This window comes from Schistocerca gregaria, chromosome 4 (assembly GCF_023897955.1).
Source record: "Schistocerca gregaria isolate iqSchGreg1 chromosome 4, iqSchGreg1.2, whole genome shotgun sequence".
NCBI classification, from domain to species: Eukaryota; Metazoa; Arthropoda; class Insecta; order Orthoptera; family Acrididae; genus Schistocerca; species Schistocerca gregaria.
Window position 1 is genome coordinate 662449856 of NC_064923.1, and position 22540 is coordinate 662472395.

Here is a 22540-nt window from a genome sequence, read left to right on the forward strand (position 1 = left end):
ATTTGACTACATTCCATTATCCTCGTTTTGCTTTTGTTGATGTTCATCTTATATCCTCCTTTCAAGACACTGTCCATTCCGTTCAACTGCTCTTCCAAGTCCTTTGCCGTCTCTGACAGAATTACAATGTCATCGGCGAACCTCAAAGTTTTTACTTCGTCTCCATGAATTTTAATACCTACTCCGAATTTTTCTTTTGTTTCCTTTACTGCTTGCTCAATATACAGATTGAATAACATCGGGGAGAGGCTACAACCCTGTCTCACTCCTTTCCCAACCACTGCTTCCCTTTCATGCCCCTCGACTTTTATGACGGCCATCTGGTTTCTGTACAAATTGTAAATAGCCTTTCGCTCCCTGTATTTTACCCCTGCCACCTTTAGAATTTGAAAAAGAGTATTCCAGTCAACATTGTCAAAAACTTTCTCTAAGTCTACAAATGCTAGAAACGTAGGTTTGCCTTTTCTTAATCTTTCTTCTAAGATAAGTCGTAAGGTCAGTATTGCCTCACGTGTTCCAACATTTCGACGGAATCCAAACTGATCCTCCCCGAGGTCCGCATCTACCAGTTTTTCCATTCGTCTGTAAAGAATTCGTGTTAGTATTTTGCAGCTGTGACTTATTAAACTGATAGTTCGGTAATTTTCACAGCTGTCTGCACCTGCTTTCTTTGGGATTGGAATTATTATATTCTTCTTGAAGTCTGAGGGTTATTTCGCCTGTCTCATACATCTTGCTCACCAGCTGGTAGAGTTTTGTCGTGACTGGCTCTCCCAAGGCCGTCAGTAGTTCCAATGGAATGTTGTCTACTCCGGGGGCCTTGTTTCGACTCAGGTCTTTCAGTGCTCTGTCAAACTCTTCACGCAGTATCATATCTCCCATTTCGTCTTCATCTACATCCTCTTCCATTTCCATAATATTGTCCTCAAGTACATCACCCTTGTATAAACCTTCTATATACTCCTTCCACCTTTCTGCCTTCCCTTCTTTGCTTAGAACTGGGTTGACATCTGAGCTCTTGATATTCATACATGTGGTTCTCTTCTCTCCGAAGGTCTCTTTAATTTTCCTGTAGGCAGTATCTATCTTACCCCTAGTGAGATAAGCTTCTACATCCTTACATTTGTCCTCTAGCCATCCCTGTTTAGCCATTTTGCACTTCCTGTCGATCTCATTTTTGAGACGTCTGTATTCCTTTTTGCCTGCTTCATTTACTGCATTTTTATATTTTCTCCTTTCATCAATTAAATTCAATATTTCTTCTGTTACCCAAGGATTTCTAGCAGCCCTCGTCTTTTTACCTACTTTATCCTCTGCTGCCTTCACTACTTCATCCCTCAGAGCTACCCATTCTTCTTCTACTGTATTTCTTTCCCCTATTCCTGTCAATTGTCCCCTTATGCTTTCCCTGAAACTCTGTACAACCTCTGGTTCTTTCAGTTTATCCAGGTCCCATCTCCTTAATTTCCCACATTTTTGCAGTTTCTTCAGCTTTAATCTACAGGTCGCAACCAATAGATTGTGGTCCGAGTCCACATCTGCCCCTGGAAATGTCTTACAACTTAAAACCTGGTTCCTAAATCTCTGTCTTACCATTATATAATCTATTTGATACCTTTTAGTATCTCCAGGGTTCTTCCACGTATACAACCTTCTTTCATGATTCTTAAACCAAGTGTTAGCTATGATTAAGTTGTGCTCTGTGCAAAATTCTACTAGGCGGCTCCCTCTTTCATTTCTTAGCCCCAATCCATATTCATCTACTATGTTTCCTTCTCTCCCTTTTCCTACACTCTAATTCCAGTCACCCATGACTATTAAATTTTCGTCTCCCTTCACTATCTGAACAATTTCTTTTATTTCATCGTACATTTCTTCAATTTCTTCATCATCTGCAGAGCTAGTTGGCATATAAACTTGTACTACTGTAGTAGGTGTGGGCTTCGTATCTATCTTGACCACAATAATGCGTTCACTATGCTGTTTGTAGTAGCTTACCCGCATTCCTATTTTCCTATTCATTAGTAAACCTACTCCTGCATTACCCCTATTTGATTTTGTGTTTATAAACCTGTAGTCACCTGACCAGAAGTCTTGTTCCTCCTGCCACCGAACTTCACTAATCCCCACTATATCTAACTTTAACCTATCCATTTCCCTTTTTAAATTTTCTAACCTACCTGTCCGATTAAGGGATCTGACATTCCACGCTCCGATCCGTAGAACGCCAGTTTTCTTCCTCCTGATAACGACATCCTCCTGAGTAGTCCCCGCCCGGAGATCCGAATGAGGGACTATTTTACCTCCGGAATATTTTACCCAAGAGGATGCCATCATCATTTAATCATACAGTAAAGCTGCATGTCCTCGGGAATAATTACGGCTGTAGTTTCCCCTTGCTTTCAGCCGTTTGCAGTACCAGCACAGCAAGGCCGTTTTGGTTAACGTTGCAAGGCCAGATCAGTCAATCATCCAGACTGTTGCCCCTGCAACTACTGAAAAGGCTGCTGCCCCTCTTCAGGAACCATATGTTTGTCTGGCCTCTCAACAGATACCCCTCCGTTGTGGTTGCACCTACGGTATGGCCATCTGTATCGCTGAGGCACGCAAGCCTCCCCACCAATGGCAAGGTCCATGGTTCATGGGGGAAAGACACATTTTATGATGCGATTAGTAAATCGGTTAAAAAAAAAAAAAAAAACATGTTCTGTGAAGAAACTCTCTTGAAATCCAAATGGAGACTGACTAAGTATCTTATTTTGAGAGAGGTGTGTCATGGTTTTTACACAACCTTTCCCAGTACTTTCGAAGAGTAGGTAAGTAGAGGACTTGTCAGTAATTATTAATAGCTGCTCTATAACCTATTCCGTACAGGGGTCTGATGATACTATATTTCAGTTCTCCTGGAAAAATCCTGACTGAGACTGAATAAATTGCATGAGTGTGAAGACAGGCTCTTAATATGTCATCTAAAATTTTATCAGTTCCATGAGTTTTCCATTTTCAAAGAGTTACCTGTAATTAAATTCTGAATTTCTTTCTGGCAGGGCATGGAGGAATTGTGATTTTCCTCTAGGTATATGTCATTGCTTCTTGTGTGTATTATAGTGTTTCATCCCTCAACTCACCACTCCAATCTTGTTTTGCATTAGTGTGTGAAGCTAGGTCAATACTGTAACTAGCTGTGCATCGTGATCAGAAAGACCATTCTTAAAGGGATAAATGTTTATTTGATTAAATTTATTTTGATCTATGAAAATACTATCTATTAACGAAAGTGATTTTTCTGTTCAATTACATCTCCTTAAGAGTAAGGGTATTTTGTTTCAGAACTCTTACAATTAAGCATTTTCCTTGCTATTGCACTTCAAATGCCTTATGTTGATATTTTACCTTTTACTACAATCCCTCTAACATCCTGTTCAAGAAATAAACTCTCTTTTCTTTGTTATGCTAATTTTGGAGATTATTTTTGCTATCAAAATATTTAATACATAACAAATTAAAGGCTTGTGTCTGTATATGTATGGATGGATATGTGTGTGTGTGTGTGTGTGTGTGTGTGTGTGTGTGTGTGTGTGTGTGTGTGTGTGTATGCGCGCGAGTATATACCTATACTTTTTTCCCCCTAAGGTAAGTCTTTCCGCTCCTGGGATTGGAATGACTCCTTACCCTCTCCCTTAAAACTCATATCCTTTCATCTTTCCTTCTCCTTCCCTCTTTCCTGATGAAGCAACCGCCGGTTGCGAAAGCTCGAAATTTTGTGTGTGCGTTTGTGTGTTATTGTATTGTGCCTGTCTACAGGCGCTTTCCCGCTTGGTAAGTCTTGGAACCTTTGTTTTTAAAAAATACATAACATTGATTTATGATTGTAAATCTCACCTCTTTTCAGGATACAACTGCCTCTGAGGTCCTGTCACATCTGCTGCTTTCCTGCTTACTGATAAACTTTCTAATGTTGACAATGTCACAGGAACAGCGCCACAGTTGTCGTTAACTGTACATTCAATATTCCGGTCTTCACTCACAATTGCTTCTTGTTGGTTATTGATTTCCTGGTCACTTTCTGGAATATTTTTAACACTGACACTGATACTCAAATCATCACCATCGTTACCATCACCACCACAACTACCACCCTCATCTTCATCACCATTATCATCTTCAACCACTTTATCACCACCAGTGGCATCAATCTCATGTTCTTCAATCTAAAACAAGTGAAATTTTTTATTACAATCATAGTAACTAAAGTAGAAGACAACATTTCATCACACACACACACACACACACACACACATATTCATCTCACCCTCCGCCCCAAATTCCTGTGACTTCAATTATTTTCACTACCTTATATTAGGGTAAATGTTCCTGAAAGACAGTGTTATCAAATACTTAGTTCCAACAATCGGCAGAGAAACAGAACACAAACAGCAGCCTGGACAGCACAATGGAGAGCAATCTTAATACATTTGGCATTTTCAATCAAAACATAAGAAGCTTTATACAATAAATATAAGTTTTTAATATGACTATAGGAAAACTGAAAAATCTTAAGGTATTTCTACAGGTATACTATGCATGACAGTGCATTATTGAAGGTAACAGACATTGAGCAGATGCATCTAGAGAGAAACAAGTCGGTACAACATTTCTGTAATAGTTAAACAAAAAATAGGGAGGGCCGGGGGGGGGGGGGGGGGGGGGATGGATACAAGAAAAGGGAGGCGTGGCAAGGTACACAAAAACTGCAACGAAGTCCTAGAGCATAGACCTCAATGAGTGCTGCACTGAACTCGCCTGAGTGCTATACTTTAGTAACAGGCTTGGAAACAAACAAGATACCAGAATGTATTTTTTGCTGTGCAGAGGAGTGTATGCTGATATGAAACTTCCTGGCCAATTAAAACTGTGTGATGGATCAATACTCGAAATTTGGATCCTTGCCTCTCGCAGGCAAGTGCTATACCAACTGAGCTACCCAAGCAGAACTCATGAACCATCCTCGCAGCCTTGTTTCCACCAATACCTCATCTCCTACCTTCCAAAAATCACAAAAGTTCTCCTGAGAATCTTACAACACAAGCACTTCTGGAAGAACAGATATTGCAGAGACATGGTTTAGCCACAGCCTTCACAGTTCGGCACACAGTTTTAATCCGCCAGGAAGTTTTTTTATCAGTGCACACTCCATTCCAGAGAGAGAACTCGGAAACATCCCCCAAGTTTTGGTTAAGTGAACTCTCCGCAGTATCCTTTCTTCCAGAAGTACTTGTGCTGCAAAAAGGAGAACTTCTGTAGAGTCTGGAAGGTAGGAGAAGAGGTACTGTTGGAAATAAGACTGAGAGTGAAGTTTGTGGGTCATTGTTTGGTAGCTCAGTTAGTAGAACACTTGCCTGCGAATCGTACAGGTCCGGCATTCAAGTTTCAGACTGCACACAGTTTCAATGTGCCAGAAAGTTTTATCCAAGATGGCAATTATGACACTTTACAGCCTCTAAGATGATAATTTTAAATTTTGTTAAGCAATCAGAGAGAGCCCTAATTAGATTTTGCGGTAATAATGGGGCAAGTGATTGTATGAAGAGATTTCAATACCGATTTCATCTCGGATACTGATTGTCGAGGGCACTAGAGTTGCTGATGTACACCTTAGGTTTGATCTCCATGGTAACATTCCCAACAAAAACAGGACATGGTGAAAAGAAATGGGCATTTCATTTCTAAATCCAGCCGCGTTTTATAACACAATTGTGAATCCCATGATAAATGGTTTATCTGGTAGTCAAATGGCAGCAAAAGAAAAACCACATCACTAAAGTTTAACCAAGAATGGAAAGAAGATTTTCACAGTTATTAAAGGTATTTGAAATTCATGTTTGCAGCTACTGGTTACAAAGATGGATTTCAAATACATCTGACAACTATAAAGGAATCATGGACACTATGGCTGTCCCGCAGAACTGTAAATTTTGACTCAGTTACACTATTCAGGAAGAATTTACAGGATTAAATAAAGGAAAGAATTCTGCCAAGGACATATAGTACAGGAAAATGTTGATTCTTTTCTTAAAAATATTCTTACAGCATTATAAACCCAGTTTTCCATCACAATGGGTCATATAATAACTGTGAAGGTTGAGAGAAAGGGTGGTTAACATACGGGACCAAAGTATCGTGTGGTAGGAAGAAAAAGCTATATGTAAGACAGAGAACTAAATCTGATGAAGACTTAAAAAATACACTACAAGCATACAGCAAAATTCTTCACTGTCATTCAAAAGGCAAAATCCATGAAGTATGCACAGAAAGTTCAACACTTCAAGAACAAGGCCTTGACAATTTGGAGCATTACTAGACATGAAATGAATATACTCAGTAAAGCAAATGATATTCCATTCTCTGTTGAAAGTAGCAGAGAGACAGATCATAATAAATTCAAATTATTAGCCACTAAAATTCATAATTGTAGCTGAATACACAGTGACAAAAAATAGCCACCAAAGGTGGATCTATCAGATTTACTTCGAAATGCATTATTTACTTTAACATGCATTGTAGACTCAAACATACGACATCAGTTTTGTCAAATCACCTGTTAAAGAGACCACAAAAATCTTTTCATCACTAAAAAGCAGTAACTCATCTTATTATCACAGTATTTTAACCTAGGTGTTAAATCCGTGTGCTGATTTGGTAGCATCTCCAGCGGGTTACTTTTGTAACTGTTCTTAGGTCATTTCATGAAAGATTGCTGTACATGGTAGCAATGCCAATTTGTAAAAGTGAAGATAAGATACTGACCACTAATTATAGTCTCCTCTCCCTCTTTCCCATGTTCTCAAAACATTTTTAGAAGATAGCCTACCACAGAGTACTCCATGTGAGACACTTTTTAACAGTTTGAATTATGTAAATGCTTCTATTCTGAGGAAGCAATATATGGATTCATGAATTCAGTTTCAGTCGAGCTAAACAAGAAAAACTGCCCTCTTGGCATTTCGTTTGGCCAAGGCTTTTGATGTAGATCACAAAATTCCAGTATGGAATGGTAATGTATTAAAAATATTCATCTTGGATGGAGGAAGTATTATCTTAAGAACAGAAAACAGGTGGCACATTAGGAAGTTTTACAACAGGGTTAACAATAAATTCAGAGAGGAGAAACATGGTCTCCTGCAAGGTTCAGGGCTTTGCCCCCTCCTCTTCCTGACCCCTATAAATGATGTACCAAGAACACAGGAGGATTATTAAAAAAGTAATGCTTGCTGATGGCATAATTTTAATATTAACAAAAGATGGAAACAACTACACACTAGCACAATTAGGACGGGGGGACAGAGCAGCTGCAAATATCATTCACACATTAATTCATCATGTTCTGTATATACAATGAAGAAGAAAAACATTACAGGATGTGAGTTGAGTGTTACATTCACTTATCCTACCTTTTTTAAAAAATGTAATACAATACTTTTGTCACAGTGGCATTTTCATGTTAATTCTCTCTACTGTCTGCAAATCATAATGTAGCATAGTGGCATCTCCCATCCACACTGGGGTATAAAACAGTTGAAATAATTCCATGTAAAATTGTCTGTGAGATTTAGATGTATTATTTGCAATAAAATGATCAATTTATTTATTGGATTTAAGGCATATAGTCTCAGATGAAGATTAATTTTGATGAACATTTATTTCGTAAAATGAACAAGAAGATTTGCACTGTCTGAGCAGAACTACACAGACTCAACATTGAAGCAAGCTCCAACATGGCAGAAAAACTCTTCACCACCAGACCAAAATTCTTTTCGAGTCCCACTCAGTGACTCAGCTGCTTTCTTGAAATTCTTTCCAGTAGCAGGAATCTACCTCTGGAATCATCTCCTTATTTATATCAGTGAACCAATAACAGCTCCACTTCAAAAGATAGTTAATGACACATCTACATAAGAAACAATAACGTCAACATTTGTCCCTGTTTTATCCCACTACAGTCTTCTTCATCACAAGCTCTTCCTCATACCTCACTATGGAAAAAATATCACTTTAGTACAACTATAAATACGTTTTGTGCCTGCCATTGTCACTATTATTATTATTACACCAACAGCAACAGCAGCAATAGTAGTAGCAGCACTGTTAGTATTAACAAGTGATCAAGAACGAAGTTCAGAAAGTGTTGCAAGAAGAAAACAGTGTTATGAAGATTAAAATCAAGGACCCAGAAGCACTAATACCTCATTGTGAATAAGATGCAGTGAAAAATCCTTATCATGTTTCATGTGAAAACTCGCAATCTGTTCGGCCTCAAATAACTGCTACAAAAGGAGAAAAAGTGCTTATTTTATATGACAGTCATGGCAGAACCTGTGGGAGTATACTACAAGGCAAATTAGGTAAAAAATTCAATGTGCAAAGTATTATAAAACATGGTGCGCTAATTACAGAAGTTATGAAACATGTGGACAAATTAACTGATACATTAGTTGTTATTGGTGGCACAAATAACACTGAAAAACCTCTGGAAGAATTTCGGAAGAACATGATAGATTCTTTGGAATATATACTTAAACTTGCACACAAAACGAATGTAATAATTCATCCAATACTGTGTAGACATGATGCACAAGGTCTAAATAAAAAATCAGATCTGTAAATTGTGTTATGGTAAAAAAATCAACACTGCCACAGGCGTATGTAACAAGAGATTAGCTGTAAATTTCGAAATTGAACGCCTGAAAAGAAATGAATATACAACTCATAGTTTACATCTAAGCAAACAATGAAAGATTCGCATTTGTAATAGGCCTGCTTCTTTCATACACATGATGAAAACTGAAAAACCAAGTACTGGTGCAGGGGAAAAGCATGCGAAAATGGGCAATCAGATAAAAAGTGCCAATCTTGAAGTGAAAGTGCCACCCACGAAAAAACAGACAGTTACGAACCAGTATATAACAATAAATAAGCTCGAAGGAAGTCACAACAACACACTTCCTAGTTTAAATTTCAAACCATCAAATGCAGCAACAAGGCAGTCATTAATGGACACATGGTTGAGAAATGATGATAAACAGTGGAACTAGGGAACAATTCAACAGAAGACAGGCAGGAACCAACACACAGTGAACCAGGAAGCCATACGTCAAACACCATGAATGCCATCCGTGGAAAACATGACGATTTTTTCCCACTAAGTACACTAGCTCAAATAGTGAGGGAAGTGGTCAGGCAAGAAATGATTTACTCCCTATACCTAATTACAATTACTCCATCAAAATGTCCAATCATCCTCAAATAAACTAAATTACATAAAAATGATCTAAATGATATTTCTGTACTATGCTTCACAGAACACTGGTTCAAACAAGATACGTTAGAACAAACATACATTCCTCAGTTCAAACTTGGAAGCGTGTTTTGTAGGAAAATATCGAGTCATGGGGGTACCTGTGTATATGTTACAGAAAATACAGAATTCGATAGTGGAACTAGACACCATAAACTGTCCTGTGAAAAAGATATACAACACTCTATAGCTGAACTACCAAGACAAAATACAGTTATTATTTGTGTATACAGGTCAACAGATGGAGACAAAAAAGTGTTTTACAACTGCATGGAGGGACTCTTGGAAGAAATATAATTATATGTGGTGACTTTAATATTGATTTCTCGAAATGCTATGAATTCAGAGATGGCATTATAAATCTTCTACAATCATTCAACATCAGTGCAACGGTAACTGAACCAACTTGAAAAATGCCAACCTCTGCATCTATTATTGATCAGATTTGATAAATACACGCAACTATGCCTATAACATGGAAGTTGTAGACACAAGTTTCAGTTATCACAATGCTCAAATTCTTGCTATGAACATTTCAGGACACTCAATTCCCAGTAGAATATGATAGACCGTAAGGAATTTCAGTACAAAAAAATGTGGAATATTTTTCTTTTCTTCTAAAGGGTGAAAGTTGGAAAGATGTATATGACTGTAACAATACCAATGAGAAATACAATAAGTTTATGGCTACATTCAAAAAAATTTTTTTAAATGTGTTTTCCCAAGAAAATATCAACATTTAATTCCACTAAAAAAAAAAAAAAGTGGATTACAAAAGGGATAGGGATATCATGTCAAAATAAAAGGAGCTTAGACGTACTCCAAGCAAAATGCTAATCCTGACTTTGTTACATATTTCAAAAGAATACTAACATGTGTTATTTCAAAAGCAAAACAAAACTAGAAAGTGACAAAATACTGTGTAATTCCAAGAGTAAAACTAATGCAACTGGCAAATTATAGGGAAAGAAATGGGCAGCAGGCCAATTAATCAAAGTAATATAGAGCTGAATATGAATAAAAATAAACTATCTGACCCAAACATGTGGCTAGTACTTTCAACAATAATTTCTCTAATACAGCACAGCAGTAAATAAATACATACCCTGACAAGCAGCCAGCCACTCATACAGATCAAAAAATTCATCCAAATACATTATTCATGTATCCAGCAACACCTAAGGAACTGTCAAGAATCCTAAAAGACTTGTTGTTGCTATGGCCTTCAGCCCAGAGATTGGTTTGATGCAGCTCTCCATGCTACTCTATCCTGTGCAAGCTTCTTCATCTTCGAGTAACTACTGCAACCTACATCCTTCTGAAACTGCTTAGTGTATTCATCTCTAGGTCTACCCCTACAATTTTTACACTCAACAATTCTCTCCTAAAAGACTTACCTAATAAATAAGTATTCAGTGGGTGTTGATGAGATACCAGATGTTATTGTCACAGTTAGCGCAACATTTATTGTGGAACCACTAACTGACATAGTAAATTCATCTTTTGAGAGTGGTGCGTTTCCAAATAATCTAAAAACTGCAAAAATAAACCTTTGCATTAAGAATGGCGCAAAGTGATACTGCTAATTATAGGCCAATTTCAGTATTGTCAGGCTTCAGGAAAATTACGGAAAAAATTTTTCCTTAGAAGTTTAACAGTTTTCTTGAATAAGGAGAGGCTGATAAGTGACTCCCAATATGGGTTCAGAGCTGGATAGTCATCTCAGGCAGCAAATTTTGCCTTCTTAAATGAGGTATTAAAAGCAGTGGGTGATAAGCAACATGTATCTGGAATATTTCTGGATCTAAGTAAAGCCTTCGATGTTACTGATCATGGCATTCTCTTGCGTAAATTAAGTAATTATGGAATTAGAGGCCAGTCTGAAAGGTGGCTCCAATCATATCAGATTAATTGTCAGTACAGAAATAAAACACAAAGATAGTGAAACGCAAAAAATTTCTAGTTTTTACAGTGATGAGGAGAAAATTAAGTATGGAGTCCCACAAGGGTCAGTTCTGGGACTTGCCCTATTTCTGCTGTATATAAATGACTTGGCTAGTAAAATACATTATGGAACCACTGTACTCTTTGCAGATGAGATTAATATTCTAATTAAATCACAGAATGAGGAAAATTTGCAGAAGGCTGCAATATCGGTTATGCACACCATAATGCACTGGTCGACGATCAATAAGCTCATCATAAGTTCTGTGAAAACTGTGGCAGTTAACTTCTATACCACACAAAACCTCCATCCTGCAAACCCTGTTTTCACTGCCGAAAGAAAAAATGTGTCAAAAGTCAGTCATACAAAATTTCTAGGCATTCATTTTCAGGCAGATCTGAAGTGGGAGGTGCACCCAAACATTTTTAATAAGAGACTAAATTCACTAGCATATGCTATTAGGATCCTCACTCAGACTACAAGCTGCTCATCAGTGGTGACAATGTACCATTGCAGTATGCAGTCACTACTTATGTACGGAATAATTTTTTGGGGGAATTCTCCAAATTCTACAAAAACATTTAAAATACAAAAAAAGATTATCAGGGTGATAAAAAAGCTAAATGAAAGGATTCCTGCAGAGCCCTTTTTAAAACTCTCCAAATTTTTGCCACTGCCTTGTTCGCATATAATGAGATACTAATTTTCACAAAAGGGAGCATCTTAAAAAAGAAAGATTTCTTCAGGCACAACTATGATATATAAACACATGAAACTAGCAGAAGATGAACGTACAGATGAACACAGTAAATACAAATGTCTGCAAAAGAGGAGTGTTGTTATATGTTATATAATCATTTGCCGTCTTACCTAAAATGCAAACCAACATTAAGTGTTTTAAAAATAAAGTTACAACAGTTATTGCTTGACTGCTGCTTCTATTCTTTGTCTGAATTTATGTAAACCTCTTTTACCAAATTTTACTTACTGTCGTTTCATAAATAGTTTACATTGTGCTCATCATGTCATCTCACTTAATAACTGCTATTATCACATGTAGAAGCAATGTTGTACACGAACCTACATAATTATGCATTTTGATTATTTAACAATGTAGTCATCAAAATGATTACTGTATTGTAAATTAACTAGGTTTACCACTGTCCTATATCACATGTACAAACAATGTACTAAAATGCTGCTTCGGCTAATAAATAAATAAATATTAGTTCTGAATCAGTACTATTTATCAATCTTATCTTTGCATACATTCAAATCATTTTTAATTCTAGTAATACAATTTCATTATTATTTGTTACATTAAAATTACTGCAATTTCTTAGTTAACTTGATTGTAAAAAATGCTGTATGTATGAAATCCTGGTTCAATGTAAGAGAGGGCACAAAAGCTTTAACCTGATCAGATTAAATAAAGCAATTAATTGAATAAAAATCCACCCCCAACATGCAGTTTGTTTTTTTCAGCACAATGGCATCTCCAGCAGGGCAATGCAATGTGCCACACAGCTTGCTGTGTATAAGCGTGGTGCTCAAAATTTTTGGAAACCGATACCAGTAACGAAACAGTTTGGCAATTATTGATATTTTCTTATCACTTTTCTTGTACTCTTGTTTAACAAGAGTACATTTCAATCTCTCTGGAAAAATGATCAAGTTGTTGAAGCATTACACATTAAGAAAAAACTGTACTTATTACATGGGAACAACTCTCTAGTATTCTACAGGGAACACCATTAGGTCAAGATGAGCTTTTATTTCTGAGAGAGTATATAACTTTCTTAACTTAAGAAGAGGAAGCAAGTGAGACATCCACAAAACTGAATTTTATGTGAATTGCTTTTTCAACATACTTTTCTGATTTTTCTCTTGAACTGTTTGCTCCTACTACATGTCAGATATCTGTGACTTATCATTTATAGCCTGTCCATTTCAACAGTGATATTATCTTGTTCTGTAACCTGTTGCCCTGTCTCCTCACTTCATTGCATTACATATGCACTTAAGTCTGTGTTGAAATTCCTGATTTCTGGCTTAATGTGCATGTTCCTTGGTTTTTTAATAGCTTTTTTTCGGTTGCTGCAACATCTTTACTAGTTACCATCAACAAATATATTTCCCTTTTCCCTTCGCAAGACACTTTAATCCCTCTAGTGATCTACAGTTTTTACATGACTGTTTAAATTTACTTTCTGATTAGTTCATGGGAAAAGCTATTTTCAAATAATGATATGAATTTATCATGGAATAGATTGAATTTTATGTCAACATTTGGTTCACAAAATATCCATGACAGGCCATCACTTGTAAACTATTCTTAAAAATTTCTGTTATGGAGTCATTAATTATTCTAATTGATTTCCACTTACTGTAGGGCACTATCTTCTTTATCCTAATTATCTATGCATCGTGACTGGAAAGAGCATATGTTGCTGGGCACATGGTTACTTTCTTGCTTTGAGCTTTGTCAAAGAAAACATTATTAATCGGAATTCTACGTCTTTAGTTAAACATGTTGGAAAGCTAATTCCCAAAATTAAGCTGTAGGCACCAAATAAGGTTTACAGATAATTTTTCCTACCAGAAATATGTAGAACATCTACAATGAAATCTCCACAGACCATTAATTGCTTCTTGTTGTCTGATGGCTTACAAATGCCTTATAAACAATTCAAAATTTCCCAGCGAGGACCTATATACAGTTAAATTAAAAGTGATTTATTTTCAATATTAATTCACAAGCACTCACTTCTCTGTGCCGATATCTACAAAATTCACTTATTTGAGTGTTCCTGGACAAGTGTTCTATATTAATACATGTAACAACTCCTCCTTTTCCATATTTCTTTTATATGAGTAAGATTTTAGCATGTAATCCTTTATATTTAACTCCTGTAATCACGTGGCTGAGATATACCACTTCTGTCCATGGGTTCCAATGAATATTGTTTTGTTTGAGAAATATGTGGCACTGACAAGAGCATTCTACCAATGAGAACATGGACTACATATGCCGTCAGATATCAAAGCTTATCTGGCTGCTAAAACTGTAGGTATCATTATTACAATTAATGTAAAGAATCAAAGCACTACTCGTCAGCACATTTGGGTATATGTAAGATTTCTGAAGTGAGTTATTCCAGAACCAGTACATCAAGCACGCCTATGTATTATTTTCTGACCTTTCATGTTCATATATGGGAAAATATGAAAAGGTGCATGTTGTGATTCTCAGACATTGACCTGGGTGTTTGAGTATAGTTTGTAAAAATAACAGTGCAAGTTGAATGAAAGTTGGATAACAACACGTAAAAAGGGACAAGGTTTGTTTCTTTTTGGTAGGGATAAAAGTTTCAGTGCCATATAGGATTTGCTCCAATTTTTGTTTGATTCCTTTTGAGTAAGAAGAGTAGGTTGGAAATGTTACATAATTAGTATGATTACTAGATTTTTTTTCCTATGAGTCAATACCACTCCAACCAATGTACTAAATATGCTAAATAAATCATCAGTGGTCTAGAAGCATACATTAAATTTTGTACATGAAAAAAAGTTATTTTCTTACCACTTATGCAATTTTAATGTCAAAATACTTGTTTGAAGGTGGAAAAAAATTAAGTATGAAAAGGGTCAAACAACAATATTAAATATAGATAATAAGATTCAAAAGAAGGTTTTTTCCCAATGAGCTATTTTGCAATACCTCTGAAACAAAGATCATGGTTGAACAGTTAGCCATGTATTAAAAAAGCATTGCCATTCAAATTTCAAGAAGACATTATGAAGTTAAAAATTATAACATATTCACCTTTACAGATAGAATTCAGAGCTGGTGACAGTTTAATGATTTTAATTAGTATCAGAATGCATTGTACTTCGCACATCTCATTACAGAAGCAATAGAAAAAGTCCAAGTGATTTATCAGCCCATGCATGACAGTGCATGGTACCAAAATGTTCCTAAAAGCCATAGGTGAAAATGCGATTTTTCAGGGGGTCATATCTCAGGTTCAATAGATCACAAAGATAAGGAAGAGGTCAAGTATTTTCAATAGTCCTTGACCATTTATAACTTATCGGAAGAACAGGTACACTTTAGCTATCCTACAGTGCAGGCTCAAAATTTTAACATTACGCACTTCCTGCCACCCAGACAAATTGCGTAAGACAGTTGTTTTTTTTGCATTAGGTGTGATCTTGGGTGGACCTGAGGTGACTTATAAAAGCATGATTTGTTCATCGTCAGTACCCAAGAAAACCCCAAAAACAATGATTTTTGGGTATGTAAAGTATCATTTGTGAGGTTGTCCACTCCTAGAATTTCTATTCATGGCAGATCATCGAAAAGTTTAGTGTATGCTGCTCAGAGGATATTCTCCGGTAACTTCAAAACTTTATATATGTTATATGTTATCAAGACCCAGAAAAAACTGGTTATTAGTGGTTCTTGCACCAAGGACCATAATTATCTAAAGAACTAAGATCAGATTAGATTTAGATTAGATTCAGTTACCGTTCCATAGACCCAAAAAATCAGATGATTCTTGTGGGTGTGGAACATGTCTGAAATTATAACAAAAAAACATAAAACATTTGAATATAATATTTACTACCCTGATCATTCATCAGGAGATTGTCGAAATAGGTGAATACAATGCGCTAAACTGGAACAGCTAATATTTACAGAATTAACACACTGTCAGAATGAAACGATGCTATGCACTATTAATAAATTTAGCATACACAAAATACCTAATCTTGACTGTTGTGACCAAGTGCTGACAAAACTGAAATCCAACAGCTGGCTCAACAGTGTCTAATAAGATATTCATCTATACAGTAGAAGGAGTTGCCTATCAGAAAGTCTTTCAAACTCTGTTTAAACTGGGCTTTATCTGAAACCAAGTTTTCAATGGTTGCTGGGAATTTATTGAAAATCTGTGTTCCTGAATAATGGACCCCTTTTTGGACCAAGGTAAGTGATTTTAGGTCTTTATGTAGATTGTTCTTATTCCTAGTATTGATACTATGTATTGACCTATTGGTTGGAAAAAAGAGATAAATTACTTGCAACAAATTTCATTAAAGAATAAATATACTGAGAAGCTGTGGTCAGAATACAAAGTTCCCTGAGGAGGTTTCTACATTATGTTCTTGAATTTAAACCACAAAAGATTCTTATCACATGCTTTTGCACCCAAAAACTTTTGCACACCAAAACCTTTTGCTCTGTTTGATGCGTTACCCCACAAATGAATAGCTCAAATTTTAACTGTACATTCTTTTAGGCATTCATCTCGAAATGACATTTTTCCCATTTGCAAAAATCGTAACTGTTATCATGATACACCCAACAGACCATGATTTTTGGGTACCACAAGAACCAATCGTGGTGATGGCCACTTCTATAATTTCTATTCATAGCAAATAGTCAAAATTTTTTACCGCATATTCTTATGACGATGTTCTCAGGGAACCAAAAATTTTGTCACGAGAACATATTTGCACGCTTTGCTGTGAAAGACAGCAGCAGAGAGACAGTGACAGCAGAAGAAGAGAGAGGTGACAATGGTGCTGGGAGAAAGAAAGTGGCAATGAAAGAGAAAGAGAGATGGATGAAGACAATAGCGGCCAATGAGAGAAGAGATACTGAGGGTCAGTGAGAGGCAGTGGCAGTAAACGAGAAAGAAAGGTGCATAGAGACAGAAGCAGTGGGAGTAAAAGACAGAGGAGACCATGAAAGTGAAAAATACAGACGACTGGAGACCATACATAGGCTTGCGAGGGTCTGGACCCTCCCGGACCAGCAAACTTTAACAAATAGGTATAGGAGAAGGCGCATTTAGAAGAAAAATTTAAAACACATGGGTATGGGAGGAAAGTAAGTTTGACCCCCACACAATTTTCTAGCTGCCAAAGTGTCGTGGAGGCAGTGATAGTTGGAAAGAAAGACAAAAGGAAACAGTGTGAGAGAGGAGACACTGCCAGTGGGGTACACTGTAAATCAATGGGAGAAAAAGAAGGCAAAGGATATATAAAGAAACTTCCACATGGGAAAAATATATTAAAAACAAAGATTCCAAGACTTACCAAGCGGGAAAGCGCCGGCAGACAGGCACATGAACAAAACAAACAAACACACACACAGAATTACTAGCTTTCGCAACCGATGGTTGCTTCTTCAGGAAGGAGAGGGAAAGACGAAAGGATGTGGGTTTTAAGGGAGAGGGTAAGGAGTCATTCCAATCCCGGGAGCGGAAAGACTTCCCTTAGGGGAAAAAAAGGACAGGTGTACACTCGTGCGCGCACACACACACGCACACACACACACACACACACACACACACACACACACACACACACACACACATATCCATCTGCACATACACAGACACAAGCAGACGTATTTAAAGGCAAAGAGTGGGTTTTAAAACCCACATCCTTTCGTCTTTCCCTCTCCTTCCTGAAGAAGCAACCATCGGTTGCGAAAGCTAGTAATTCTGTGTGTGTGTTTGTGTGTTTTGTTCATGTGCCTGTCTGCCGGCGCTTTCCCGCTTGGTAAGTATATATATATATATATATATATATATATATATATAGAGAGAGAGAGAGAGAGAGAGAGAGAGAGAGAGAGAGAGAGAGAGAGAGAGAAACTTCCACATGGGAAAAATATATTAAAAACAAAGATTCCAAGACTTACCAAGCGGGAAAGCGCCGGCAGACAGGCACATGAACAAAACACACAAACACACACACAGAATTACGAGCTTTCGCAACTGGCAGTTGCTTCGTCAGGAAAGAGGGAAGGAGAGGGGAAAATGAAAGGATGTGGGTTTTAAGGGAGAGGGTAAGGAGTCATTCCAATCCCGGGAGCGGAAAGACTTCCCTTAGGGGAAAAAAAGGACAGGTGTACACTCGCGCGCACACACACACACACATACACATATCCATCCGCACATACACAGACACAAGCAGACAGCATATATATATCAACACTGGCAGTGATAGAGGGATACTGAATATAAAGGCTTAACTAAAAAAAGAGATTGGGTAAAAGGATTTAGTATGTCCTTTGCTAAAAGAGTGTGAATATGTTCACATGCAAAATTTTTAGTGAGGAGAGGAGAATGAGGATTGAGGCACTTGATGCCCCACATTTCTGTCAGGGCCTTTAAAAAAGGAACATATTCACCTTATTTTTCTCCAACAAGAGCATTTCGTCACTGGTCAGAGTATCATTCAGCAATTATGACTTGATGGTTCTTCCGACACCATCATTTTTTAAAAGTTACGGTTATATTAATCTCACAGGATGAATCAGATAACACCATTTCAAACTATATGGACCCAGGAATGTTATAAGGCTAGTATGACACATTTAACAGTAGTTGTCATTGCCACATTACATAGCTGACTTTATAAAAATAAACCAAAAAGCAGTACTTATAGTGGACTGATGCGAGGAACACAGAGGCACATAACAGGAAACATTACATGTTAGGTGTCTGTGTTCCACACTTCGCTCTGCTATATGTGAGTAGTTGTCTTCCTTTATTTTAGTATCTTGCTCCATCCAGGATTTTCATCATTGTTATAAAAAAACAATACCTAATATAATTGTTGACTTTCCTGCCATGAGTGAAAATAATAGCCAATATAATCGGTAATTTTTCGGCACAGATATGGTTTAGTCATTAACTGAATTCACAATGTTCTTGATCAAAATCCAACATTAGCAAGGGAACTGCAACTGACTAATTACAAAGTCAGTCAAATGGTGAGATATACATTTATTCATGACTGTGGTCTTAGATTCTATGAAAGTTTATGCAAGGAACATCTACCAGCAATTACTGGTTGAAGAGTAGGACACAAACATCTAAATATGGCCATCAAGTCATGATAATCTACTTTCGTTGGATGTTAGCTGTATGGTGGCACCAAGACAGATGTCAAATCTACACACACACTCTTGCAGAGAATGACAGATTCGTGTGCGATAAACAATTTATTTTTCTCAGTAGTAGTGAATGTAGATGTCTTTGTAGTAGGAATGACTTTTGTTTGTTTTGAAACTGTGAGTGATAATTTTTGCATGGTAGCAATCTTCAGCAAGGGTATCACCACTCGAGGGTGGGAGGAGGGGGAGCCGGGTGGACATGACTCCCATTTTTTTTAAAAATCTATTTCTGAGTTCTGATTTTCAGTTGACGAAAATTTACAACACAGAATGAATATAAGGAAACTTATCTAATTAGACATACTATAGTTCAATTCTTTTATCTTGGCAGCTCACACATGGCCATCCAGACGCGGGAGATTGCTGCGTTGCCAGTTGCACATGACGCGCGCGTCAAGAGAAGCAGGGCCATAGTATAGCATAGTTCGCCAACTTACATTTAGGGAGGAGCGCAGTTCATGAAGTAAAGCCACCACGGCCGCATTAACCCAAAACAAAGACGTGCTTCCTGCATTCCGCGCTGTGCGCGATTTTGTCACTGCACTGCTCACCTGAGCAGACACATGGTGCTCCAACTGCTTTGACACTCTTATCACTTGATTCCACAAAAACTATTTGGCCCAAAAATTAGATTTTTGCACATCTTCTTGACTGATACCTTCGCCCCATAAATTACTTAATTTTGTTTCGATATTCTACGCAGTTATTATGCAGCATTAAATATAGTAAACCACTGCACAAAATTTTGAAGAGTTTGCAGAGGTAAAAGTCCATAGAGTATACTTTCCGTATGGTCAATTTTAGTTGCCACAATGTTGAGAATGAAATGTGGACAAGATGCCTAAATTTCATATAAGATTTACTATATAACAATATCTCATTTAATTTAAGTACCACATAGGTGTCGTATGTAATATTGATAAATATTACATCTTTCGCGACTGCAGTGGCCTTTCTCTGTTACTTACATACTTGGCAACTGCAAAACAGTTTCAATCCAGGCATAAATTAGCATGGTTTTTTTAATCTTAAGTGCCATTAAAATATATGGTATGAGACATCCAGAATGCTCCAAAATATGGCTTCAGGTATCAATTTTTGTCAAATATTTTAAGGGAACCTCCCGTTTCGACCCCTTAGATCCCCTCGTGATCAACACCCTACCTACACTCATGCTCATAAATTAAGGATAATTCTGATACATGGTAAAACAACACTCTGCTGGGAGGTTTCTGAGTTTAAATGGGATGCATTTGACCTGTGGTCATCGCACGGTGGCGCTGGCAGCAGTCCACATACGCAGAGGTGTGTTGGTGCATGTCAGAGTACGGTGCAGCGAGTAAGTGTGCAGAAGTGTCAGACGTGCTGTGTGTTGAAAATTGTTCAAAGAACACATAATGATGACATTATGATGGGTAGAAAACTAGGGCGACTGGAGGCTGGTCAAACACAGCAGGTCATAGCATGGGCCCTCTGTGTGCCACAAAGTATGATCTCAAGATTATGGCAACAATTCCAGCAGATAGGAAACATGTCCAGGCAGTACAGTGTGGGATGTCCACAGTGTACAACACTACAAAAAGACCGATATCTCACCATGAGTGCCCACAGACGGCCGTGGAGTACTGCAGGTAGCCTTGCTCGGGACCTTAAAGCAGCCACTAGAACAGTTGTCTCCAGACACACAGTCCACAGACGACTGAACAGACATTGTTTATTTGCCTGGAGTCCTTCAAGGTGCATTCTACTGACCACTGGTCACAGGAGAGCCCATAAAGCCTGGTTTCAGGAACACGGTACATGGTCACTGGAACAGTGGTCCCAGGTTATGTTCATGGACGAGTCCAGGTATAGTTGGAACAGTGATTCTCACTGGGTTTTCGTCTGGCATGAACCAGGAACCAAATACCAACCTCTTAATATCCTTGAAATGGACCTGTATGGAAGTCATGGTTTGATGGTGTGGGGTGGGATTATGATTGGTGCACATACACCCCTGCATGTCTTTGACAGAGGAACTGTAACAGGACAGATGTATTGGGACGTCATTTTGCACCAGTAGGTCTGCCTTTTCAGGGGTGCAGTGGGTCCCACCTTCCTCCTGATGGATAATAACGCACAGCCCCACCGAGCTCCCATCGTGGAGTACCTTGAAACAGAAGATATCAGGCGAATGGAGTGGCCTGCCTGTTCTCCAGACTTAAACCCCATCGAATACGTCTGGGGCGCTCTCGGTCGATGTATCGCTGCACATCTTCAAACTCCTAGGATACTTCCGGAGCTTTGACAGGCACTGGTGCAGGAATGGGGGGCTGTACCCCAGCAGCTGCTCGAGCAACCTGATTCAGGGTATGCCAACCCGTTATGCAGCTTGTTTACGTGTGCATGGTGATCATATCCCATATTGATGTCGGGGTACATGTGCAGGAAACAGTGGTGTTTTGTAGCACATGTGTTTTGAGGTGGTTTTCTCAACTTATCACCAATACTGTGGACTTGCAGAACATTTTTGTGTGTGTTTCCTATGTGCCTATGCTATTAGCGCCAGTTCTGTGTAGTGCCACGTTGTGTGGCACCACATTCTACAATGATCCTTAGTTTATGAGCAAGAGTGTATAAACCATCATCATCCCTCCCCACTCATTTAATTCTGGTAGTGCTCATGATCTTCAGTCACCAGACTTTAAAGTGTGGCACTATCCAATTCATTTACTGTTTTCAGTTAAGGAAATACAAAGAACATGAACTTACGCAAGTATAGATTAAAATTCTGTCAGTGTATTTGAGGGTCTAACAAGAAGGAGAAGTAGAAGAAGAAGAACAATCAAATCGGGGGAAATGTAGGCAAAATGTTCATGCAAATCATGGAAAGGATGAATGAATTAAAACAACTTCAGGATGATACAAAGATTTAACAAAAATGTAAGTAAGAAGTGTTAAAAAAGATGGTACAGAAATTGTTCGCAGTAAAAAATAAATCAATGCTGTGTGTGTGATGATCACAAAATGAGCATGGCACTCTTCAGAGTGGACACTGAGGACCAGTTAGCAATAATGAATAGTGAGGTATCAAAACATAAATATGGATCTAATAACAAATTTTTCAGTTGGCAGCAAGACTTAGCAAGTCTGCCATGAAATGGCTGAAATGAAACAGCAGAGAGATCAAAATTCAGTCTTGATTAAAATGGAAACAAAAGAAACAGACAACATTAATGAAATGGAACAACAAGTCATAACACATGCTCTGCAATGCAAAGAC

General features: G+C 37.7%; 1 protein-coding gene across 1 annotated transcript in view; it reads right to left on the bottom strand.

The window, feature by feature from the left end:
* The window catches only part of LOC126267176 (zinc finger and SCAN domain-containing protein 2-like), a 161675-nt gene that overhangs the window by 72565 nt on the left and 66570 nt on the right, over positions 1 to 22540 (bottom strand). The window contains exon 4 of the mRNA XM_049972138.1: positions 3883 to 4211. Within this exon, the coding sequence (XP_049828095.1) occupies positions 3883 to 4211 (329 nt within the window). The remainder of the gene's footprint in view (positions 1 to 3882; positions 4212 to 22540) is intronic.